Raw genomic sequence first — 25865 nt, 5'->3', positions numbered from 1 at the left:
CTTTGTTGTAGTTAATACAAAAATATACATGTAGATGTGTAATGTTTGTACTTGCAGGAAGTTTTGATTTGATGATTATTTAGGAGTAATGCTCATTTTAAAATAAAATTGTTTGAGGGTTCAACCAATGGCCATGGTCATTGTAAGACTTAACATTAATCTCCTTTAGAAGAAAAGCTCTATATGAAAATATGAATTATAAACAAATTATAAAATTAATATAAAAATAAAAATAATATGGATATTTTCTTTACTAATTTTTTTTAGGTAGATCTGGTGGTTAATTTGTTTACATCTAGCCTCCTTAATGCATACCCTGCCAGCCATTCATTATGTACAGCATTGTCAAGTACATAAAATTTTATAGGGGACCAGAGGGCTCTTAAGACTTTTATCTATAGTCCTGTACTTTGAGATAGTTTATGAAATGTCATAAAAGCAGATATGTTATCTTACAGTTATGTATCCATGCAATGTAATGATTTTATCATTAGTAACCTAATTAGGTGTTTTTAGAGGTCAAATGTCCGAAAAATTAATCACCCATATATCAGAAAGGAAAAATCTTTTGAAATGCAGCAAAGAAGAAAATATGCTCAAAATCATGTACTAAACAATATCCACCCTTCAAAATTTCGTGGAACGGCCCCTATAACAGATAATGGATCAGCCCCTAAAACATCTTCCCCATATATTTCATGAACAGTAAGGAATTTCCAAAGACTTGAACAAAATATGTTAAAAATTAATAGACCTTTCATTTCATATCAATAAAAAAGGACTGACCCCTCAAATTAGGGATCACGATTGGCCTAAAGCCTTTTACCTATATAGTCACTTACTGAGAGATCTTTTGTAATAGGTTATTAAGGAAAAATTAGGTATAATAACCAGAGTTGTCTCTAAAAATTGAAGTAGAAGGAAGAAATTAAAAAAATAGAAGGGGGGGTCTGGGGGTCTTGCTAATAGCTACATTGTGTTGAAATGCAATGATAGCCGGGTAAAATAAGGCATTATAGGCGGGGGAATTCCCCGCCTCCCGGGTCTTAGAGACAACCCTGATAATACGTTTATATATCCCAACAATATAATGATTTTGTCATGCGTTACCTAATCAGGGTTTTCATCGGCCAGAGGTAAAAATGTTTAATTTTTTCTATCTCAATTGGAAGAAATGCAAGTATTAAAAAAGGAACGTAAGCGAATTTATAAGAAGCATTACAAAAAAGTATTAGTACTTAACTCTTATTTCCAGATCTTGTTTTGTTGTCGAAAATTAAAGTCGATGACGTCTAAAAATCGGACAGAAGACCTCCTCGTTACTCGCAACGAGATCGTGACTAGTTTTAGTTATTATTTCTAAGAGTTGTTAATCTTTTTAGAAAAATCTTAACATCAAATATTTTCATTTAAAGTACTTGTAAATGCGAAGGAATTCATCTTCTCAATTCATAAACATGCAATTAGCACCGTAAACTGGCAATACATGTGTATATCTTAAATTGTGATATGAGAGAGAGAGAGAGAGAGTGGGGGGATTGTGTTTAGGTGTAATCTTACGTTGTATGATTTTCGTATTCTGCACATTTACGTGTTCAGTCTATCATAAAGCAAAGTTTGATTGCTCAATCACTTACCATTGTGATTGAGCGGGGACAGAATCAGAAGAAAGAAACATCTCAATGATACATCTAAGATATCTCAACAGAAGAAAGAAATATTTGCGTATTCACATTTCTAAAAAGGTAATATTGAAGACAACTGAAAATCAGTGGTTGCATTAAAGGTCACTTGAGTGTTTGAAGTAAAAATAGGAGTTAACTTACCATTTCTCCTTCAATATCCTGTAAATGATCAAGCAAAAGGTCATCCACCACAGCTGCTGTTGAATTTACGCTCATATGGTCACTTGCTAACTCTCTTACTGTGTCCCGAACAACTTCTTCAGTTGAATCTTGAATTGCTTCTTCAAAAAGTTTATCTAAAAATCTTGTTAATGGATCCCCTGATTCTGCAAAATTTGTGCTGTTGCCAAGATATCTACCGAATACATAAAAAATAGGTTTTTTTCAACGCGTGTTCTAAAGTCAAAAACCTATGATGATGTTATATCAAAAATACCTTATAAATATTGTCAACTGACATAATTTTTGCATCAATGTCAACATTAATGGTAAATAATGACATAAGTACACAATAAAGCTCATATTCAACAGTCACATCAATTTAACACAATTTCATATCGCTCTATGTAGATTTTAAAAACATATTCTGAAAACAGATGTAATGACCCTTAAATATGGTATATTACCAGTTGCAAAGATGACTTTCATGGCTTTAAGAATGGCACAGACTGTGCACAGTAGCTTCCTGCATAGTATATAGTCCTTTTCTTGAATGGTAAAGCTTGCTCATTGCATGATATATTGATAAAAATAGTTACCCTCAATTTAAACATTTTTTCTGCTTTACTGAAAGTCGGACACAAGTCCTTAAAACTTTGAATTTATTTAAATATTACAATTTTATAAAGAACAATTCGGCTTTTTAAATCATATTGAATGATGAATGGCATTTTCACTCATTTTTTTTTACTCTTTCCCAAGTATACTCCTTTGAATAATCCATTTATGTCCAATACATATTTCTTTTTCGATATCATAAACATTGCGATGGATACAATATTGATACAATATCGAATTTTCAGTGTCAACATTGCCGATATTTCTTTGCCGTTTACATTGTAGACATTTTCGACATCGCAATGTCGTTGATGTTGAACCGATATCGAGTGTACATCGTCACCAGTGCCGATTTTTCTTTGCTGTTAACATTGTCGACATTGTGGACATCGCAATGTCGACGATGTTGAACCAATATAGCATTTACATCCTTTGTCTACATTGCCAATATTTCTTTGCTTTCAACATTGTCGACATCGCCATGTTGACGATGTTGAACCAATATCAAGTCTACATCACGAGTATTTCTTTCACATTCACATCGTCGACAATATCGTTTTGGTTTTGTTTTTTCTTTTATACAAATAAAATGAAATGTAATGGCACAATGTCGACTCGATTTTGGTCAACACTGCGATATTGAAATGTAAACATGATATTAAGGGTATGTTGCAAATGCATATTTGATAATTATGCTAATATGATATCAACACAATGTCGACTCGATGTTGGCCAACACTTTAATGTCGAAATTATTGATAAAACATTGTGCACTTGTTCTATTGGAGAAATCAAAACACAAAAAGAATAGCTCACAGTTCCATTTATTATGCACACATACAATTCAAAGGATATTAAGGCAGATTTCCGAAAGTAGAATATATTTATTTTACCATTGTTTTCAAGATAAATTAAAACTTAAAACTGCACGACAAATGACAACAAGATACCCAAAAGACTCAAATAGCCTAAATTTTTAAATACATGTTCACTATATGGCCATAAAGCCGTTATTGTCACTTCCCAACTCATGTGAAGTGAACTTAACAATTTAAAAAGAGAACATTATTGACGTTATCATAATAAGGTTAGCCCTGTGATTTATTTACGTAGTTAAATCATTTATGTAGAAAACACGTGAAACACCATAACAAGTACTTCATTAAAACTGACTCCGGTCATACATATAATAAACAAGTCGTACATGAATAATTCGATATACATGACATCCCCTTTTTATAGATAGAAATGACAGACATTTGTACTAGATATCTGGATTTACTAGAATATTTTTTAAACAGTTTTTACTAATATGTTAAGTGTGCAGTAAATAAAAAAAATATCAAATTGTAACTTGTGCAATATCTGATACATTAATGTTTCACCATACACATTCACATACAAGAATACAATACTAGTATTTTAATACTGCTTGTATTACAACAATGAAAAGGACTATGTGCGGTATTATGCATTTTTTGCCCCCAAAATTAAAGTTTTATAAAAAGCTTTAAAAATAAGGTGGAAGATAATTGATTCATATTGAAAAGAAGTTTGTAAAAAGTTATAAGCACAGTGACGTCATAATGTAGAAATTATGTCATGAAGATTGTTTTATTTTGATAGATTGATGTTTTGTAGCAAAATATGGGTGTTTTCCGATGGTTTTTCGACTGGTAAACATTAAAGAGACAGTACGGCGCATCTTAAAAAAGAACCGACTTGAAAACATTTTCCGATCGGGTTCGGTATTTTTGTACTACTCACGCATGTATAAACTTTCAGAAAATTACAAAGTTCTCCATGAAATAAATCTCATTATTTCATTAAAATTAATAATTACGTACAACCTATACATAATTACATCACAACGTGTTAAGGGGTTAAACAAAAACACATGCAGGGCTCGCGAAGATTCTCCTGGACATATTTGTTGATAAAAATATGTCATTTCTAAGCTACTTTTCCCAGGTAATAATTGTTAAAAGTTTTCAAAATAACCAAACTTATTATTTTGTAAGCATGTATTTTGCGTGTTTATCATAATATATAGTTGCTACAACATAAATTCATTTTTGTGAATAAGGCCCCTTGAGGGGTTATTTGACATATTTATGTCTGTTCATTTTAAAATGAACCGAAATTGGTAAACCATCAATAAATCGAGAAAGTGAGGATGTGTTTCGTTTAGAGAGTCCTTTTTACCATGATGACCGTAGTCGGACGAAGATCTTGTAGTTTTTAGCACGTGTCAATTACTGTCAATCAAAGTCCACGTTGTAGAAATAAACGATATAAGATTATTCCGGTTTGTACGACCCTTAAATTTCCGGAAGCTCATAATTACGTTAATTATGTATGTAAAAGGGATTTTTATGTATTTCAACTATTACAATCAACGTTAATTCCTATTTCCTAATGATACAATGGGTAAATCTGAAGTTATTCACACATGTGTTTTCAGCTGTACTGTCTCTTTAAGTGCAGACTTACTCATGTACCATATTTAAGTATAATCTGTAAAATTATATGCAGAAAATGTATGTTAAAATCGTACTTGAGCAGATATGCGCCCAATACTTTCGAATGCAAAAAATAAAGAAATAATGAGAATATTTTTATTTGTTTACAAAATTGCGGGACTTTGGTCATTTGGGTGACGTCATAGATAAACAGCGAATGAGAAATGATGACTAAAATCAATATTAAAGTGATAAGCATCCTCTCTACAATGATTTATGAAGATATGATTTTTTATACGATATTATTTAAAAATTGATTAAATTTGGGGGCAGATATTCGATCATACCAAATATAGTCCTTTGGACATATAAGAAACATTACAATTTCACAAAATCCTTGAATTTGGATGGACACACTACACTCCTCCAAGATCTGGTACAAGTGGAACTGGGAACGGATATTATGGATTGACTGATTCAACTTCCTGTGGCGGTTTCTCAATCGGAGGTAAGAGAAAAAACAGTATCATTAACTTCAGGTTTAACCGGATTTGTGGCGGAAGTTGGTTTGATGTGTCATCTGTTCCATCGGTACCGCTTTCCAGACTGTGTTTTAGTAACGTACGATCTTGAAGAACTGTGTTGCTGTACTATTACAGCAGGAGTCCATTTGTTGTTATGACGCATGACGGTCGGTTCTCCAAGATAATGATCATGCAATTCCTTTCCCACATGTGCATCGTAGTTAAATCATTTATTGGTATTTGCGGGTTTTCAAGCGTTCTTGAATGTCCTGCATGCAGACTTAGATTCCAAAAGTGGTGATGCTATAGGTAAGTCAGTTTTCAGACGTCGGTTAAAAAAAGATTGTGCCAGAGACTTCCTAGCATGTCAATTGCGGTATTTCTATATTTGAGTATAGCTTTGTACAGATCAAAGGAATTGCGTAGCAGTTGCTTAACTGTTTACACAATGCGTTCGATTTGTCCATTTGCTTGAGGGAAGTGTGCGCTTGTGATTGTGTGAACAAAACCATAATCCTTTGAAAATGCACGGAAATTTTTACATGCGAATTGGGGCCCATTGTTTTTATAAACTAAGATGGTTTTCCTTTACTTGATATTACAATCATATATAGGACAGTCAAAATAAGACGCTATATTGTCCATATGCTTCCTTAACCTACCCACGTCAAGCATCTGTTTGTAAATACATAAGACCCAGTGCGCAAATGGAAGCTTATGTGTAAAACTGAAAGATCTTGGAGAGTACTCAAAACTCTATTTGTTTAGTAGCTATATTGCTTTGAATACTTCTGCGAATGAATCCTTTCAAAGTATTTCTAAGTGCTTTAATTTTTGTTAATTTCGTAGACAGCAGCAACTGTCTATAGTAAAAAGAAACCTCTGAGCATGAGGTCAAAATTCCTGTTTAAAGATTTAAATGACTGCAACATATATCTTTTAGTTTTAAAGTGTAATCATTACTGCAATGTCTCGGGTATAGCACCTGGGAATACTACGCACCCCAAAAGTTGGGTGTAAAATGCTGTAAGAAAATAACAGAACAAAAAACAAGAAGCCCATGGGCCACAAATCGCTCACCTGAACAATAGTCCTTGTATCATTTTATTTCGAAAGGGTTTATTATGAGGTGCACTCTGAATAAATATTGTAAAACTCATATATTTCAAGATTTTGCCATATATTAAACAATACATTAAAAGAAGAAACAATTTTATCTTTGGCATGTTTTTATTCATAGTTATTTTACACATCAAATGAGACTGAATTTTAAGCTCTAAAATACCCTTTTGCAGTAAAAAAAAATCCCATTTCACTGAAAAAAATTGAAAAATATTCGTTAAATAATTAAAAGATGAAATTGGCATCTGTTTTGGATTTCAATCATTAAAAGCTTCTTTATCGATTCATCAAATAAAAATATTGCAGGTGTGATAAGGACATTAGGCATATTAGATTTTGCATTCTCATCGATCATCTGTCTTAAAGACTCAACTAAAAAAAACATGGAAAGTCTATACATAGTTGATAAAGTCTATCAATGATTCCTACTTTTTTCCATAACCATTTTTTATCTTTTGTTCCTTTATCTTTCCTAACTGTGTGTTTGTGAATCAAAACTTCGTAAAAACTAAGATCCACACCTTTTTGAAGTTGTTTGAATTTATGATCTTTGATTCCGATCACTTGGATCCCGATATGTGAGTAATTGATGTCGGGATCGAAATTCGAAAAAAAAAACCCCAAAAACTAGTCGATAAACATACACATGTATTTCCAGATAATTTAACTATGATAAACTTATCATGGAAATTTCTTTTTCTTTTTTCTTTTTAATACTTCTTTTAATAAAAAATGATTTTAACAATTAAGAATCTTCACTATCTTAGAACGATTGCATAGTAATCTCACAAACTGTAGCATTGTAATTCTTAAAAAGAAGGTAGAAACATTTTCCCATTATATAAGTTATGTTAAACTTTGAACATACTTTGGAGCCGTACGTAGTATTAGTCTGTTGATCACGGTTTTCACAATTTCGAATCTACACTATCTTACGGTACTTGTATAGTAATATCACTAATTTTAGCACTGTAGTCATTAATTTTTAAAAACATTTTCCCCCATATATTTCTATGTTAAATTTGTCTTTTTTAATCAACTTTGAAGCCCTCTTGGGACCCCAGTATTGACCCGGGGATCGCGATTTTTACAATTTAGAATCTTCACTATACATGTATATACAAGCTTTGGTGTAAATATTGGCATACCTGGTGCAGTGGTTCTTAAGAAGAAGATTTTTTAAGACACCCACCCAATTTTCGCAGTTTCGCAATTATCTCCCTTTTAAAAAGGGTTGTGTCCTTTATTTTAAAAACAATTTAGAATCCCCTTCCCATAAGGATGCTTTGTACCAAGTTTGGTTAAATTTGGCTCAGTGGCTCTAGAGAAGAAGTCAAAAAAGTGAAAATTTACAGACGGAAGGACAGACGGACGGACGACGGACAACAGGTGATCAGAAAAGCTCACTTGAACCTTCGGTTCGGTTGAGCTAAAAAACAACAAAAAGAGGCCCGTGGGCCCCATTGCTCATATGAGCAACAATAGGCAGGATTAAATCACTTTGAGTCATAATACAAAAAATCTGGACAATATACAGCCTACTCCGGATATATTAAAATTCAGGGGACCATGCAAATTATTTCAATATATCCGTATTTCAATATAAGCGAAATTGACTGACGTGAAGCCGCCATTTTTGAAAGTTCAATCCCGATGTAAGCATAGAAAACCAAACCCGAACAAATTATTAGATCATCATTTATCTATTACAATAAACGGATTTCATAGAACATTAGTCCTTGAAAGTTTGATTAAAATTATGTCCGAAAGTTTTGTAAGTTTCGTTTTGTTACTATCTTAAACCTCATCATAATCTCGGATCGCATTCTTGTACGTTTTAGAAAAACGTTAGAGAAAAATCACCACACTCAAACGCTTCAAATATTGCTGAACGCTGCTTGTATATCATCGTAAATGTACACGCGATAATCTCAAAATCCTTAGCTATTTCGAATTAAGGCTTTGTTTTTTCATCAATAGCCATAACTAGTTTGTATTTAGCGTCCGGAGATAAGGTATTTCTTTTCTGTGGGGTTTCCATATTACGCCTAGCCTCAATACATCCGTTTTCGTAAAAACAAAAAATTAAACAGTGAATAAATTTTACTTTTTAATAAAAGTATAAAAACACACATGAAGAGAACTTATCAATTCACACCTTTGTATATCAACCGGTGAGTCTGGCATAATTACTGTCACCAACCGTGACGACAGCCCCCAGGGAGAACTTCAATATAACCGTTATAAAAACAACTAATTATCACCTTTGGGGACCTATCAGTGGCTTCAATATAAGCGATATTTCAAAATAACCGATTTCATTATATCCGTGAAATCAATGCAAAGAATATGAGAGGCAAAAACTGGGGATTTATTTCTATTTCAAAATAAGCGGAATTTCAAAATAAGCGAGTTCAATATAAGTGGAGTAAGCTGTAGTATAAAATATTTAGATTTTGTATGAATAAATATTAATTTATCCCTTGGATATTATAATGTTTATAATCAAGTCATATAGGATAATTTAAATTCATATAACATGTTGAGCATATTGCAATTCTCAAGAAGATCCTAAACAATTGATTATAAATGGAATAAAAACCTACATCAAAAAATTCTGAATCAGCAATTTGTCAAAATGCTTGCATATAAGTAAAACCATACATTATAACATTCAAGTTTTCCTGCATGAAAATATTTTCAGTTGTAAAATTGGATCCACATCCTACTTCTCAAGATTTTAATTTTAACGAATTAGAAAATACACTACCTAAAGTTGCTTTTGCTAAAGTTTAAGCTTTTCTAGGCAAATGGTTTTTGGAAGATATTTAAAGATTTTTTTCTATATATTCCAATGTAAAAACTTGTACCCCTACGGTCCAAATTGCAACGCGGTTTAAGACAGGTGTTTCATGTAAAACCGCGTACTCTCACGGTAGGTTATTTCAGCAAGGAAACACTGCTGTGGTCTTGAGGATCAAATTCAGGTGAACATATATCGAACTAAAACGCGAGTTATCACTTCCTTATCACTATTCATTATCACTCCAAAATGAAAATTATATTGCAAAATGAACTTGATACATATAACTTCTACACTAGTATTTGTGCCATTTATTACCGTAATATATTGAGTTGTCTATAAGCTTTTTAAATCCATTTGATTAAAATCACGCTCACACTATCTTCGACTGTACGCAGAGCTACGTGCTTAACTCTGGCGTAGGAATACATAAAATGTACGACTTCAAAAAATATCTAAATTGTTCGTACCATTTAAAATCTGACTATTTACGAGGTATCTATAATTTAGTTTCCTTGAAAAACAATGCCTAAGAACTCATTACATCGAATTTATTGATTAGAACTAAATGTTGTCAGCGGTGTTGATTTGTGCTTAGGTCCAAACACTGTTTCACTTTCGGTTTGCCTGAGTAACTGCATTGAAGAGTTGATTAAAATCAACTCCCATTAACATAGGGATCATAAATTCTTAGAAACTTTAGGTGTATATAAGTTTGAAAAATAATGACTAACACAGTGTAGGAACAGAAATATACAGTTTTTGGTTAGCGCTCTTCGTAGAGGGGAGTAAACAGAATCGATATAGTCTCGTCCAACCAGACGCTCGGCTGTCTCCGTAAATCTCCGACAATCAGAGAGTCTCTCTTGCTTGTCGGAGATTAACGGATACGGCTGAGAGTCTGGTTAAACGAGACTAGAGTTCATTTTTGCTTGGATCCATACAATTTTTATAACTATTTCGATTACTGATACGCAGTTTGATGGACTAATTCTTTGAATATTACACAACATGATTGATATTGGATTTTCACGAATTTCCTGTAGGAGAATTCATATTATAAAAAATGTGCGTAATTCAAATACTTATAGGAATTTACTTGCCATGCATGCAAGATTACATATCGTCAATTTTAAAATAAATAATAATCGATAAAATCAACTCCCGTCAGTACTTCAGTACTTTGATTTTTACATTGTGACTGGAAAATTAACATCAACTTATCACCACAGTGGTTGTTTCAGGAGCATTTGCTCAAAGACTAAAAGATCACAGTTCATTGTTGATTTTCTTCAAATGAGACTGATAATATTAATGGATTATTTTTATTTCTCGTGAGCATGTTCAGGTGGAATGTCCCTCTGATAAGAGAGATAACTTCTGTAGAAAATGATATCACTTTGTTTCTGTTAACTCACAATTATTGAGGTGTGTAACAACAAGGGAGGTGGTGCTGGGTCCCAATTTATGCTGGAAGGAGATTAAATTAAAATAAAGAAATAGAAAATTTGAACGGAACGAACTGAACCCCAGGGTTCATTTGAAGCAGGGGGGCAAACAAGTAAAGAAAACTTTTACAAAACATTACAAGAAATGTATCATAATGATAAAGTATTTATGAGGCAATATCTACATGACTATCCCCCCTCCCCACCCTCCCGATGGATTAATTCTTTTTTTAAATATAACTAAATTTTATGTACTTGTTCAGTACATGTACAGTACGTTTGATGTTTAAGGCCAGAGAATATTTTGATGAAATAATTTTATTGCTTGTTCACAGAGCTGAATGAATTATAATTGGGAAAAATGTGACCAAGACAATTACAAATTCTAGACTTAGTTATAATCGTTTAAAACTTATAAAATTTCAAATGTTTAAAATGGAATAAGGCTTTTCCATTCTGAGGGAGCAGATATGGGAACACAAATTGAAAAAAACCCACATAAAATCTCATTTGATTCAAGATTAGATATCCCTATATTGATCTCATACTATAGCTAATTACTGAAAGATTATTCACTTGATTCCCTATTTGTGTTACATAACAAAATTCTCTTGTTTACATTTTTAGGATTTCTTAAATATCTATCCATTTACTATTATCTTATCCAAATTTAAAAACAGAAATCCTTTTCTGAAAATTTAGAAACTGTGGCAATTTTAATGCACTGTATGTAAAACATGTATGTAAAACCTTCAAAAGTTTTTGATAAAGAAAGATAACTCTTGCTGATTGAAGCAATTTTTGTTGCAAACCTTTACAACAAAGTGTTATTCTGAACTAAAATGCAGCGCTTCAATATGTTTTGTAATATGAATTGAAAATGTATATAACTATATATCATTTTCATATACATTTTAGATTTTTAATTTTATGCTGCGATGGTAAAAATTTGCTTTTTCTAATCACTATGTCTAGTTTTCTTCATATCATGATTTGACATTTTATAAATTTTTGAAAAATCTAGCAGCGCTTCGTCACTTAAACTTTGTTTCATATGAATCGATTGATATTGACTTTGATAAAAATCAATATGAATTTTTTTCTAAAATATATGGCAAAACTAGACTCTTGTTGCAATAGCAACAAAAAGGTCTTCCGTTCCTCATGTATTAATCTGCACAAAAAATCCAGTTATCTTGATAACAGAAAATAGATATAATATATACATTTTGTCTTTCCTCAAAGTTTGGATGTTCAAGTTTTTGTTAGTCATAATTCTCGTTGGAAAAAGGTTTTTGTTTCGGGACCGGAAACGAACAAACGGAAGTGATTTAAGAAATGGAAAGTAGATTTTTTTGTACATTTACCTACGGTACGTTACTGTTTATCACATTGAGTAAAATGTTTAAAAAAAGTTAAAAGTTTAAAAAAAATTTTCTATTGCTTGAACGCTTCGAGTAATAACCGGAAGTGACGTACGACCAAATGAAACCCGTTAAACACATGATCAATCAATGTCCATTATCTATATCAGTTTTGTGTCTTGATCTATCACAGTTTCTGAGATCTTGTGGGTACTTTGTTTTTAAAAAAGAAGGCTACCTGAGATATTTGAGATGTTGCACAGGAAGTGGAACTTTTTTTTACCATGTGTAGATGACCTTTTGTATTTCTATAGCTAAAATGTTACTTCAATGCTAAATAACCAAAATATTGTTAAAAAAATCAAAATTGGGTGAACTTCCTGTGATGACCGGAAGTTACGCCGGATAAAACAAAATAGTGTTAACACATGTACATACATAGATCTATCATCCCACAAAGTTTGGTTGTTCAAGTCGTTACCGTTTTTGAGATCTCGTCGAAATACGGTTTTTGATCTTTGGACAGGAAACGGGCAAACAGAAGTGCTCAATGTAAATTGTATAAAATATTTCTTGTATACTTGCCTTTTGTACATTATTGTTCAACGAGCTCACTACAAATATCAAATGAAAACAGGTTAACTGATAAAGAGTACGATTTTTACTCTTCTTGTGTGGACCGGAAGTGACGGAAGACAAAATGAAACCGGTTAAACATATCTTCAATAAAATGTCTATCATCCATGAACGTTTTGTGTTTTGATCACTTATAGTTTCTGAGAACTCGTTTGTACAAAATGTGTTTCAAAAAAGCTACCTGAGATATTTGAGATATCTCACCGGAAGTAGAATTTTTTTGTTGATATTACATTGCATTGTTTACCTATGTATAGATTTATACTTATATATCTATTCTATAGCAAAATAATTTAATGCATAAAAGTAGTTATTTTTGAAGTGCTTCCGGTGACAACCGGAAGTTACGCCGAACAAAACAGTAAAGTGTAAACACATGTACATAGATAGGTCTATCATCCCACAAAGTTTTATTGTTCAAGTCGTCACTGTTCTTTGGGATCTCATCGAAATACGGTTTTTTGTCTCGGGACAGGAAACGGACAAACGGAAGTGCTTAATGTAAATTTTATTAAATATTTTTTGTATACTTGCCCTTTGTATTTTATTGTTCATCGAGCACACTACCTATATGAAAGACAAAAAGTTAAACTGATAAACAGCTCGATTTGTTTAAACTCTTCCTGTGTGGACCGGAAGTGACTGAAGACAAAATGAAACCGTTTAAACACATCCTCAATCAAATATCTATCATCCATGAAAGTATTGTGCTTCGATCTCGTATAGTCTCTGATATCTCGTTTGTACAAAATGTGTTTCAAAAAAGCTACCCGAGATATTTAAGATATCACACCGGAAGTAGAATTTTGTTGTTGATATAACATCGCAAAGATTACTTTTGTGTAGATTTATGCTTAAATATTTATTCTATTGAAAAGGAATTTAATGCGTAAAAGTAGTTAATTTTGAAGTACTTCCGGTGACGAGCGGAAGTTACGGCTAGCAGAACAAAATAGTTTAAACACATCTACAACTACAGGTCTATCATCCCCCAAAGTTTGGATGTTCAAGTCTTTACCATTTTTGAGATCTCGAATGTACAAGCTTTCTCAACGCGGGACAGGAAACGGACGACCGGAAATGATTTTTGACAAAATGAAAAAAACGCCTCGAGATATTGGCATTATCTTTCATTCTAGAAAATTTCACATAAATTTATCCAGCCATCTCTGAGAAATCTTGTGGACAAAAAAAGGGGGAAAAAAAAACTAGACTCTTGTTGCAAAAGCAACAAAAAGGTCTTCCGTTTTGATATACATGTATCAAATTAACTGTCAGACATTGCTTCTCTCACATAGAAAAAATAGTGGATGTGATAATTATTGTGAATTATATATCCAGACGTTACTTCTATGTAAAACAACCGGAATAAAAAAGAAATCAATTTTTGAAGTACTTTTTGTGACGACCGGAAGTAGCGACGAACTAAACAAAACATGTTAACCATTTTTACTACCATAAGTCAATCTTTCGTCAAAGTTTGGTTGTTCGCATCTCTGCCAAATTTGAGATCTCTTTGAAACAATGTTTTCTGTCTCGGGACCGGAAACGGACGAACGGAAGTTGTTAAAAAAAGGCTCGTATTTCTCGTACATTTGCTTCGCGTGCATCACTGTTGATGAGGCTAGATAAAACACACAAGAAGGTTAGTTAAACTTGTTAAAAACATGATTTGTTTGAACCCTTACGGTGGGAACCGGAAGTGACAGTTGACAAAATAAATCCCGTAAAACACATTTTCAATTAAATGTCTATCATATATGAAAGCTTCGTGTCTCAATCACTAACAGTGACAAAAATCTCGCAGGCATCACATTTGGAAAACAATAGCTACATAGAGATATTTGAGATATCTCAACGGAAGTAAAATTTATTTGCTAATTTAACATTATTATATATATGTTATAATTAAGATTGTATACTGATATATTTATTCCATGTTTTATATATAAATTAAGAATTTTTTTTTTTGATGTGCTTCCGATGACGACTGGAAGTTACGCCGAACAAAACAAAATAGTGTAAACACATGTACATACATAGGTATATTATTGTTCAAGTCAATACTGTTTATGAGATCTCGTCGAAATAAGGTTTTTTGTTTCGGGACAGGAAACGGACAAACGGAAGTGCTCAATGTAAATTGTATTAAATATTATTTGTATACTTGTCCTTTGTACTTTATTGTTCATCGAGCACTACAAATATCAGAAGAATGATGTTAATTTGATTAACAGCTGGATTTGTTTGAACTCTTTCTGTGTGGACTGGAAGCGACGGAAAACAAAATGAAACCAGTTAAATACATTTTCAATCAAATGTCTATCATCCATGAAAGTTTTGTGCTTTGATCACATTTAGTTTCTGAGATCTCGTTTGTACAAAATGTGTTTCAAAAAAGCTACGTGAAATATTTGAGATCTCTCACTAGAAGTAGATTTTTGTTGTTGATATAATATCGCATAGATAACTTATGCATAAAATTTATACTTATATATTTATTTTATGAAAAAGGAATTAAATGCGTAAAAGTAGTTATTTTTTATGTGCTTCCGGTGACGACCGGAAGTTACGCTGAGCAAAACAAAATAGTGTGAACACATCTACATACATTGGTCTATCATCCCACTAAGATTGATCGTTTAAGTCGTTACCGTTTTTGAGATCTCGTCAAAAAAAAGGTTTTTTGTCTCGGGACAGGAAACGGACGACCGGAAGTGCTCAATGTAAATTGTATTTAATGTTTTTTTGGTACTTGCCTTTTCTACTTAATTGTTCATCGACTTCACTACAAATATAAAAGAAAAACAGTTTGATGGATAAACGGCTCTATTTATTTGAACTCTTTCTGTGTGGACCGGAAGTGACGGAAGACAAAACGAAACCGGTTAAACACATCTTCAATCAAATGTCTATCATCTATGAAAGTTTTGTGCTTTGATCACTTATAGTTTCTGAGATCTTGTTTGTACAAAATGTGTTTTAAAAAAGCTACCTGAGATATTTGAGATATCTCACCGGAAGTAGAATTTTGTTGTTGTTATAACATCGCATAGATAACCTATGCATAGATTAATTATATATTTATTTTATGGAAAAGGAATTTTAGTCGAAAAAAGAGTTATTTTTGAAGTGCTTCCGATGACGCCCGGAAGTTACGACAAACAAAATAAAATAATTTAAACACATCTACAACTACAGGTCTATCATCCCACAAAGTTTTGATGTTCAAGTTTTTACCGTTTCTGAGATCTCGTTGATACAAGCTTTTTCAACGCGGGACAGGAAACGGACGACCGGAAATGATTTTTGACAAAATGAAAAACACGCCTCGAGATATTGTCATTCTCTTTCATTCCAGAAAATTTCATTAAAATCTATTTAGCTACTCTGAGAATTCTTGTGGACAAAAAAAGGAAAAAAAAATAATAATAAGAAACATTACAATCACTATAAGGTCTTCCGTTGGAAACGGAAGACCTTGATAACTAGACTCTTGTTGCTATAGCAACAAAAAGGTCTTCCGTTCCTCATGTATCAATCTGCACAAAAAAATCCATTTCTCTTTTAAAAGAAAATTGATACAATATAAACTGTAAAAGAATTTCCCAGAAATTATTTCTAAGTTAAGCAATACAAAAAGACTAAATGTCAATTTTTGAGTACTTTCTGTGACGACCGGAAGTTACGCCGGAACATTTAGAACATAGTAAACATATCTTTATACATTGGTTTGTCTTTTCTCAAAGATTGTATGTTCAAGTTTTTGTTTCTTATAATATCTCGTTGATAAAAGGAATTTTTCTCGGGACCGGAAACGGACAACCGGAAGAATTAAAGGAATTAAAAGTAGAGAGTTTATTACATTTACCTTCGGTACGTTACTGTTCATCACATTGAGTAAAATGTCAAAAAAAATCTAAATCTAAAAAAAGTCTTCTGCTTGAACGCTCCAAGTGAGAGCCGGAAATGAAGTACGACCAATTGTAGTACGTCAAAAACATGTTCAATCAAATGTCCATTATCAATATAAATTTTGTTTCTTGATCTCTCACAGTTTTTGAGATCTTGTGGGTACGTTGTTTTAAAAAAGAAGGCTACCTTTGATGTTTGAGATGTCTCACCGGAAGTAGAACTTTTGGGGGGGGGGGGGGGTTCCATGTGTAAATGATCTTTTGAATTACTATAGCTAAATTGTTACTTCCATGCTTAATAACCAAAACATTTTTTAAAAAATCAAAATTGCGTGTACTTCCTGTGACGACCGGTAGTTACGCCGGATAAAACAAAATAGTGTATACACATGTACATACATAGGTCTATCGTCCCACAAAGTTGGGTTGTTCAAGTTTTTACCGTTTTTGAGATCTCGTCGAAATAAGGGTTTTGGTCTCTGGACAGGAAACGGACAAACGGAAGTGTTCAATGTAAATTGTATTAAATATTTCTTGTATACTTGCCTTTTGTACATTATCTAACTAAAAATATCAAAGGAAAACAGTTAAACTGATAAACAGCTCGATTTGTTTGAACTCTTCAAGTGTGGACCGGAAGTGACGGAAGACAAAATGAAACCGGTTCAACACATTTTCAATCAAATGTCTACCATCAATGAAAGTTTCGTGTCTTGATCACTTATTGTTTCTGAGATCTCGGGGGTACAAAATATGTTTTTAAAAAGCTACCTGAGATGATTGAGATATCTCACCGGAAGTAGAATTTTTTTGTTGATTTAACATTGCATAGATAACCTATGTATAGATTTATACTTCTATATTTAATTAATGGAAAATGAATTTAATGCGTAATACAACTATTTTTGAAATGCTTCCGGTGACGGCCGGAAGTTACGACGAACAAAACAAAATAGTTTAAACACAGCTACATACAAAGGTATATCATCGTAGAAAGTTTGGTTGTTCAAGTTTTTACCATTCTTGAGATCTCGATGTGACAAGCTTTTTCGTCGCGGGACAGGAAACAGACGACCGGAAATGAATTTTGAAAAAATAAAAAAAAAATTTCCTAGACTTTATCATTCCCTATTATTCCTGAAAATTTCAAGAAAATATATCAAGGCATCTCTGAGAAAAACGTGGAAAAAAATAAGAAAAATAAGAAACACTACAATCACTATAAGGTCTTCCGTTGGAAACGGGAGACCTTAAAAAGAAACATTACAATCACTATAAGGTCTTCCGTTGGAAACGGAAGATCTTAAATATTTACGCAGATACACATTCCGCGTACGATTTGTTAACATTGATTTCATTTCCACACACCGTAGCTGATTTCCGAGAACATTTCAGCCTGAAATCAAATATCACACGGAAAATAACTGGTTCAAAATACAACTCAGGTTTTACTTAAATATAAATTATATCATAAATAGTTTTGTTTCTGTAAAATATGATGCAACAAAATTATATTGCATACAAGTTAATGTTTACGCAGGTATACAGTCTGCGTACGATTTAATATATTCGATTTACAGGTAAATATGTTACCTTGTTCCGAAGAACTTCGTTTTTCATATTCAATGTTAACAGATATGATTTACATATAATATTGGTTAATTTTGATCTAAAAAATTAGTATCCTGACGGAATGTTGGATAGGATTTTACAATTCTTGTTCGATAAATATTCGGATACGGCGCACCGAACGAGTTGCAACTTATTAATAAATTCACTTGCTTATAAAAAGGCACGAAATGATTAACACGATAGGATAAACGGAAGAATTGTTGAAATTAAACGATAAACCTGATAGGATTCACGCACGATAGGATAGGATTAACGCACGATAGAACAGTATACACGCACGATAGGATAGCATTAACGCACGCTAGAACAGTATACACGCACGATACGATAGGATTGATACACTATACGATAGGATAGGATTGTAAAAAATAACGTTGCGGGTACTGTACATGTAGTTTTAATATAGAACTTGGCTATAATTTCAGACAACACAGAAACTTTGACCACAACAGCTCCTTTTCTGTAAAGCTTAGAGAAAATGAATAAAAGACACTTACTCATTAACCATTTCACTGAGACCTCCACGAACAGCTTCCCTGGTCATCGATTTCACAACATCATCAACAATGTCATCACCAATAATTGTTGGTGCATAAGATTTTGTATCGAATGCCTGCAAAGAACAGATTTCAAAAATCATTGCTGAAAGTTTTTTTTTCTAAATATCTACGTCCTAGAAAAAATTATAACATGACTAAAACAGAGCAATAAATCTAAACAAAAAGCAATTTTTATGCACCACTTAGTCCAATTCTCATTTCGGTTAAAGGGACTTGAACACGATTTGAGCTCAACATTTTTAATTTTATTTTCCATTATTAAAATCAAGAATTGTTAATATGGGTATTTTTAAGTCAAATTTTGAGTTTTAAACAAGATGCCGACTTCTAAATTCTTGAATTGTTTTGTAAAGAAAGCTTTAGCCTTCTTATTGTTTTACATATGAGTTTTATTGGTATAAGTTTCAATTAAAAGTTGCTGCTTTCTTCTGTTTATAATATTATCTATAAACACATTGAATCAGTTTCCCTTTTTGTCCAAGAAATGGTAATTCCATACTTTGTAAACAAATATGAGACTCGAGTTTACATAACAATATGAATTCTTATCTCTGTATTCCTCATATAACTTTACTTCTAACATTCAATTTTAGTCAATCATTCAAAATGCCAAAATAAACCATTTTATACATAAAAAATAGAAAACAAGCGTTCATGGCCAGAAGTCTATTATACCATTGTTTACACGTGTTTGCATGCTTCTAGAATGCTAAAAAGTCAGATCTGCCGAAACGGACACGTGTAACTCATAACTAGATGCTGTCATTAGACAGTAATACCCGCACCAAGTGTTTGCCCCTAAATAACACTGTTTTGTACCAGTTTAATTAAAAATGAAGGCCACATGCAAACTCCGGTAATACATTTAAAATTATAATTTTCATAACTGAAGGATGAGATTTCTTCCCATATGATAATACACATCGTGACATGAGCAGCACTTTTTAGACTAATCCTCAGAAATATTGAGAAAAAAGTGATTCCCAAAATCATGGAAATCCTAATCCGGGGGGGGGGGGGCTAGTATGTTTCTGAATCTAACTTCTTAATCTTTCAAGGTAAATTTAGGAACAATAATCTTTCCTGCGAGAAAAAGTGGGGGGGGGGGGGGGGGGGGGCTGAACCCTCTATCATGCTATGTTTCTAATGGTTAGGTTGCAAAAAAAGTGGGGGGGGGGGGGGGGCTAAGCCCCCTCTAACCACCCCGGTTCCGACGCCTATAATATATATATATATAAACAATTTCTTTTTAAATTTGTGTATTACATGTAGGTAAGTGTACTAGACACTTAATTATCATTTTTATATGAGTTATAATAGGAAGGAAGGAGTATTTCTTTCTTGTCATTATGATGCATCAAATGGTGAAAAGTACATTAATGACCCCCAGGTGTTGTCTTTAACTCGCTTTGCCCGAGTAAGTGCATAGAAGAGTTGATTAAAATCAACTCCCAATACAGTATTTTATCTTATTCATATGTTACAGTAGTGTTTGATCCATGTGGGTATTTCCTAGCCTAATGATGTCACTGCTTTGTTTAGGAGACTTTACAATTGCCCCAAATAGGCCAATACACATGCATACAACATTTTGTTTATAAATCTTAAAAATTTGAATTAAGCAATTTCAAAATGTTAATGTGCATCAGGAGAGAAAAAGCAATCAAGAAATGATTTAAAATTTGCTACTGCACACATGTAAAAATGTATTAAGAAGACTGAATCTTAAGAACCAAGTTAGATGGGGGGGGGGGGGGGGGGGGGTGAATGTGGAGTATAAACATTTATAAATTTGAATCATTTCATTTTATTGTTATTAATTTTAACTTGTCGATGAGTACTACTTATTGATCCCAATGTAGAAATATGACCTCTGATCATATCTCAATAGATCATTTGTCAATTATGCAAGGTGAAATGTAATTTTTTTTAAGAATAACATGTTGTACCAGTTTATAAAAGTTTTTAGACACCAAAATTATATTTTGATTTTAATAGATCATTCGACAAGGGAGGGGGGGGGCAGTTTATATTTGAGTTTGTTTGGGGGTGGGGGTTCCAAGTCATATATTTGACAATTTTTAATGTAATTTAAAATAAGACTAAGCCATTACTACAGTCATGAACATGAATAGTATAGAACAAAACACAAACTTATACATGTATATATAGGAAGTATTACAAAACATAGATGATTGATCTATATCTGGGTTCTTAAATTGAATCATATATCATGTACATATTATGTTATTGTTTCTTTGTTCAAGGCATTTCAGATGGTATATAGGTCATGATCCCAAGTGCTCTTCCTGAAATTATCAAATATCATAAAAACCATTGAGATCCCCACCTTAATCCAAAGATATTATTCCTCCTTAGGTCATGGCGCATTAGATCATTATGGTATGTAAGTCATGACCCTAACTGGTGTCAAAAGGGTGTGCGGTCTAACATTGAACCTTGTAGGAAGAATCGTAGACTCTATTTTAAATGGCAACTTGAAAACGGACAAAGATAATAATAATATAGGGTTTTCATAATCATATATTGACTGTTACTGGCAATATATAGGGTTTATTAGATCTAACCCCTGGGGTCACCCCCACCCCCAGGAATTTGAAATTACCATATATCTCAGAAACTGTTATAATCATGACCCCTAAACCATATATATTCATGTTTCTGATGTCAAGGGGCATCAAACGGTATGTAGGTCATGGGCCCCGGGGTTGGTCATGACCCCCCTCGAACAGGAAGTACACGAATATCTCGAAAACGGTTGAGATCCCCACCCCTTAACCATATATATTCTTGATCCTTAAAGGGCATCAACAGATATGTAGGACATGGGCCTCAGGGTTAAAACCGTAATGCACATCTACATTGATCTATGGAACAGTTCCTATCATATCCCAAGATATGATGTGTCTATCCATTAAATCATAAAAGGAGTTCTAGGATCTATGTTTTTTTGAAGTGATAAACGTCAACTTTGTGCTACTTTTTGACTCCCTGGATGAAATTTAAATTTTTAAAACCTCATAGAACATCTATAGAACAGTCCCTCTCATATCCCAAGATATGATGTGTCTATCCATTAAATCATAAGAGGAGTTCTGGGATCTATGGTTTTTTTTGAGTGATAAACGTCAATTTTCTGCTACTATTTGACTCCCTGGATGAAATTTAGATTTTTAAAATCTTATTGCACATCTATAGGACAGCCCCAATTATATCCCAAGAGATGACGTAGCTACCCCAAAAGTTGTAAGAGGAGTTCTGGGAACCATACTTTTTTTTGCAAAAAAACGCCATTTTTTGTTGCCCACTGATCCCATTAATAAAAAAAAAAAATTCTGGAACCTGAACACACTTCAATATGACACCCCCAATCATATTCTAGAAGATCATTTGGCTACTGCAAAAAGAAAATGACGTTTTTGAAACCAGTTTTTTTTGTAAAAAAAACGTTATCTCTTAGCAATTAATTGACCCCCAGGACAAAATTGAAAATTCCGAAACCTTATTGCGCATCTATAGGATACCCTACAACATATTCCAAGAGATGATTTGTCTACTGTTGAAAATGTAGGAGGAGTTCGAGGAAGAAGGTTTTTTGTGAAAAAACGTCATTTTTTACCAATTATTTGACCCCCAGGACTACCAGAGAATTTTTGAAACCTTTTTACAAAACAACATGACACCCCAAATCAAACTCTAAGAGTTCAGATTGCTGGTTTATAAGATGTAAGAGCAGTTTGAGAAAGTAAAACGTGACAGACGGACGGACGGACAGACGGACGGACGGACGGAACAGAGTAACAACAATATACCCGAACTTTCTTTACAAAGTGCGGGTATAATAAAATTTTGATCTAAATTAACAAGTCTTTAGTAAACCAGATAAGTCCATTCATCAACTGGGTCATAAAAATAGGAGGCATGTGAGCCATATTGCTCACCAAAGGAATCTGCAGTTCTAAAGCTTTTGTTTCTTTCTTTATATTTTTAAAACAAATATCTGAACATAGAAGTGGGAGAAAAGAAATAGATCTAGATGCGGTCGCGCTGTCGTTGCAAGCAACGAGAGGTCTTCCGTTTGAAGCACCATAAAATAGACTACAGGAATAGTTGTTCTATGCTATATTATTTATTAACACTTCATCAAATTCCATTTAACCCTCTATAATGATTTTAATAGACATATGATTACTAGTATACTAAGAAAGGCACTATTATCGTGATTTTTGATACAATAAATTGGCACATTCATCGCTGACAATTATCGGTTATCAATTAATTTAATAATTTAATAAACAATTCACCAAAATATCTTATTTAGCCTTGGGAGAGGGGATAATAATTGCTGTTTCATTTACAATCTTTCATAACTAATTCTTACCTTCAAAACATACCTTACACTTGGTCATTTCTCTTAAATACTTTTTAATTTTTAAGATTTCGTTTAATGAATAACATGGTATGTGTAGATATTTTTTTTGTTTTAAAATGCACTTGCTTATCACCGCTGCGACCCGAATTCGATCCCAGCCCGTGATCGACAGTGGTTGTATGTGAATGGGTAAGGTGGTTGCCCGCTCAAAGACACGTGGGTTTTCTCCGGGCACTCCGGCTTCTTCCCACATCAATGACCCCCTCGCGCTTACTTTCGTGCCAATAAAAGATATTAATATAAGTTGCAGAACTTGTTTATCAATTGTTGTAAATTGAATAAGGTTAAGTATGTTTAGGAAAATGATGTTAAACTGTGTGTACTTATAACTTTCCTATCTGATTTGGTAAAAGTATGATTCAGTGGGTCACCCAATATTAATGTTGGTCGTTCAAACCCGGGAAATAAAAATATTCAAATGATCAAATATTCTGGGTAATCCATCACATGTTAAAATTTCGCAGTGTCAGTTAACCAACAGAGGTGGGGGAATTGCGTAACATTACGAATAAATATGTGTATACAGAATTTGGGTGGTTGCCGTTGTGGTGGGTGACCTGCAGCAATTAGTGTGACTTGGGGTCAAATAGTTTACAATTATATAATGCTTGAGCAGTCAATAGACCCGAATATTTTTCCCGAGGTGCAGGGAACAGCTCAGATCATACTGAGCTGTTCCCTGCACCAAGGGAAAACAATTCAAGTCTATTGACTGTTCAGGCATTAAATAATTATATTAATACCTAATTCCGTGTTTAGTATTTTGTGTTTACAAATATAAATTACAGAAGGTTTTCATACCATGAAGATAAATGTTAAGAACAATAGTAAAATAAACATAATAAAATTATCTTTTAATCTTGTAGCAATTTCACATTTTCTAAAATATGTTGCCGGTCCAATAGATCGAAGTCTATTGACCGGCGGTCCAATAGATCGCAGTTTATTGACCGGCGGTCTAATAGTTCGCAGTCTATTGACTGGCAGTTCAATAGATCACTTTCAAATCTGAATACACATACAAAATAAACGAAAATATTTAATTTGTAATAAAACAAAAAAAAATCCCTTTGATTAGGTAATAAAAGTATATTATTAGTCTGTTCTTACAAACAGCGAAATTTTTTTTATAGAATAATTTAATTTCAAACAAATGAAAATTTGTTTTTGAATTCAAATTTAGAGAAATAATTTTTTCTTCTGCAAACATGTATTTATAACACAATGTTTACAAAATCGTCTATGAAATTACTTCTTAATGATATACATTACACTCGATTAAAATGCAATTAACAAACAGACTATAACCAGAGTTAATCAGAAATGGAGACAGTAATTGAGAACACAGCTACAGTAAATTTTATATCTACATCTAGTATTTGTACTTTTTAAGATGATAAATATATGTGATTGTTTGAATGAATGTAAAGAAGGTGTTGCAAAACAGTGGGACTATTCCCTAACGTGCGTGATAAGGGCCTTTAAATATCCATATCGCTTGAGAGTCACATCTAAATATAGACACATTACGTAGACGACTATATTTGCATAGCGGGTATGTTCCCTACGGAGGCAAAATAAACAAACATTTTACGCGCATTTCATTCGAACACGGCAGCCAACAAATACAGTTAGAAAGATAACCATATACATGTTTTCTGTATTCGAATGTTAACATATCTCAATTTGATATCTACTGTCCAAAGTGTTTAAAATAGCATTCTTGAGATACATGAATAAATCTTATTCTGGCTCTTCAAAACCGTCAGAGTTGTAATTATAATCATCCTATGTTTTTAAAGTATCTAAATAAACGCTAAGTCTAGTAAAAAAAGTACAAAATTTCAGTAACCTATTGCTTCATCACCGATTCAAACTTTCTAAACTGATGATTTTGTTTGCTTTTAACAACCTGTGCATGTATAACTTTGAAATCAGCATATCCGTTTATTTCATAAAAAGGGTGAAAAATCAACTTTCTACATTGATGCATACAGTACTAAGTACATTGTTTTAAAATCTTTTGTTCAGAAGAAAATGTTTTTCAAGTTTATAACGCGGACCTCACACAGTAATGTTAAAAACAAAATAAGCAGGCATGCAAAATATTACATTAACAAGAGTTTAAATAACTTAATTCTGACATTCTTAAATTATCTCTACACATTATCTTTCCATGCCATTAAAAGAAATTTAATTTAAAAAAAAATTCCAACTTTTTCGGGATTCGAACCCAGTCAAAAATATAAGACACAGTTTTAATCTATTCTAACTGCGTTACCACTCGACTATCCTAGACATGACTTAAAAAGTCAGATTTATTAAAAACATGCCTCTTTGAAACAAAAATCGGAAATGGCAGTTTTCAAGAAATTGTCTTACTCCAAACGTTAAGATTAAATTAATTTTGTTTCAAGGAGGCATTTTTTCACAATAATGAGGATTTCCCTTTTATATAGCGTGAATTCTGCCACATTTGTGTGTA

The 25865-nt window shown here is 32.8% G+C and overlaps 1 protein-coding gene across 3 annotated transcripts in view; it reads right to left on the bottom strand.

Moving 5' to 3' along the window:
• Nucleotides 1-25865, bottom strand: part of LOC128155234 (uncharacterized) — a 228681-nt gene that overhangs the window by 76839 nt on the left and 125977 nt on the right. For all 3 annotated transcript variants that reach the window (XR_008239583.1, XM_052816843.1, XM_052816844.1), the window contains 2 exons: nucleotides 18865-18980; nucleotides 1827-2040 (listed from right to left, as the gene is read on the bottom strand). Coding sequence is in view for 2 of the 3 variants with exons in the window: in XM_052816843.1 (XP_052672803.1) it covers nucleotides 1827-2040; nucleotides 18865-18980 (330 nt within the window). In the remaining variant the exon portion in view is untranslated. The remainder of the gene's footprint in view (nucleotides 1-1826; nucleotides 2041-18864; nucleotides 18981-25865) is intronic.

Source organism: Crassostrea angulata, chromosome 7, assembly GCF_025612915.1.
Source record: "Crassostrea angulata isolate pt1a10 chromosome 7, ASM2561291v2, whole genome shotgun sequence".
Classification (NCBI taxonomy): Eukaryota; Metazoa; Mollusca; class Bivalvia; order Ostreida; family Ostreidae; genus Magallana; species Magallana angulata.
The sequence above is the reverse complement of the archived record's forward strand: the minus strand, read 5'-3'. Positions and strand labels throughout refer to the sequence as shown.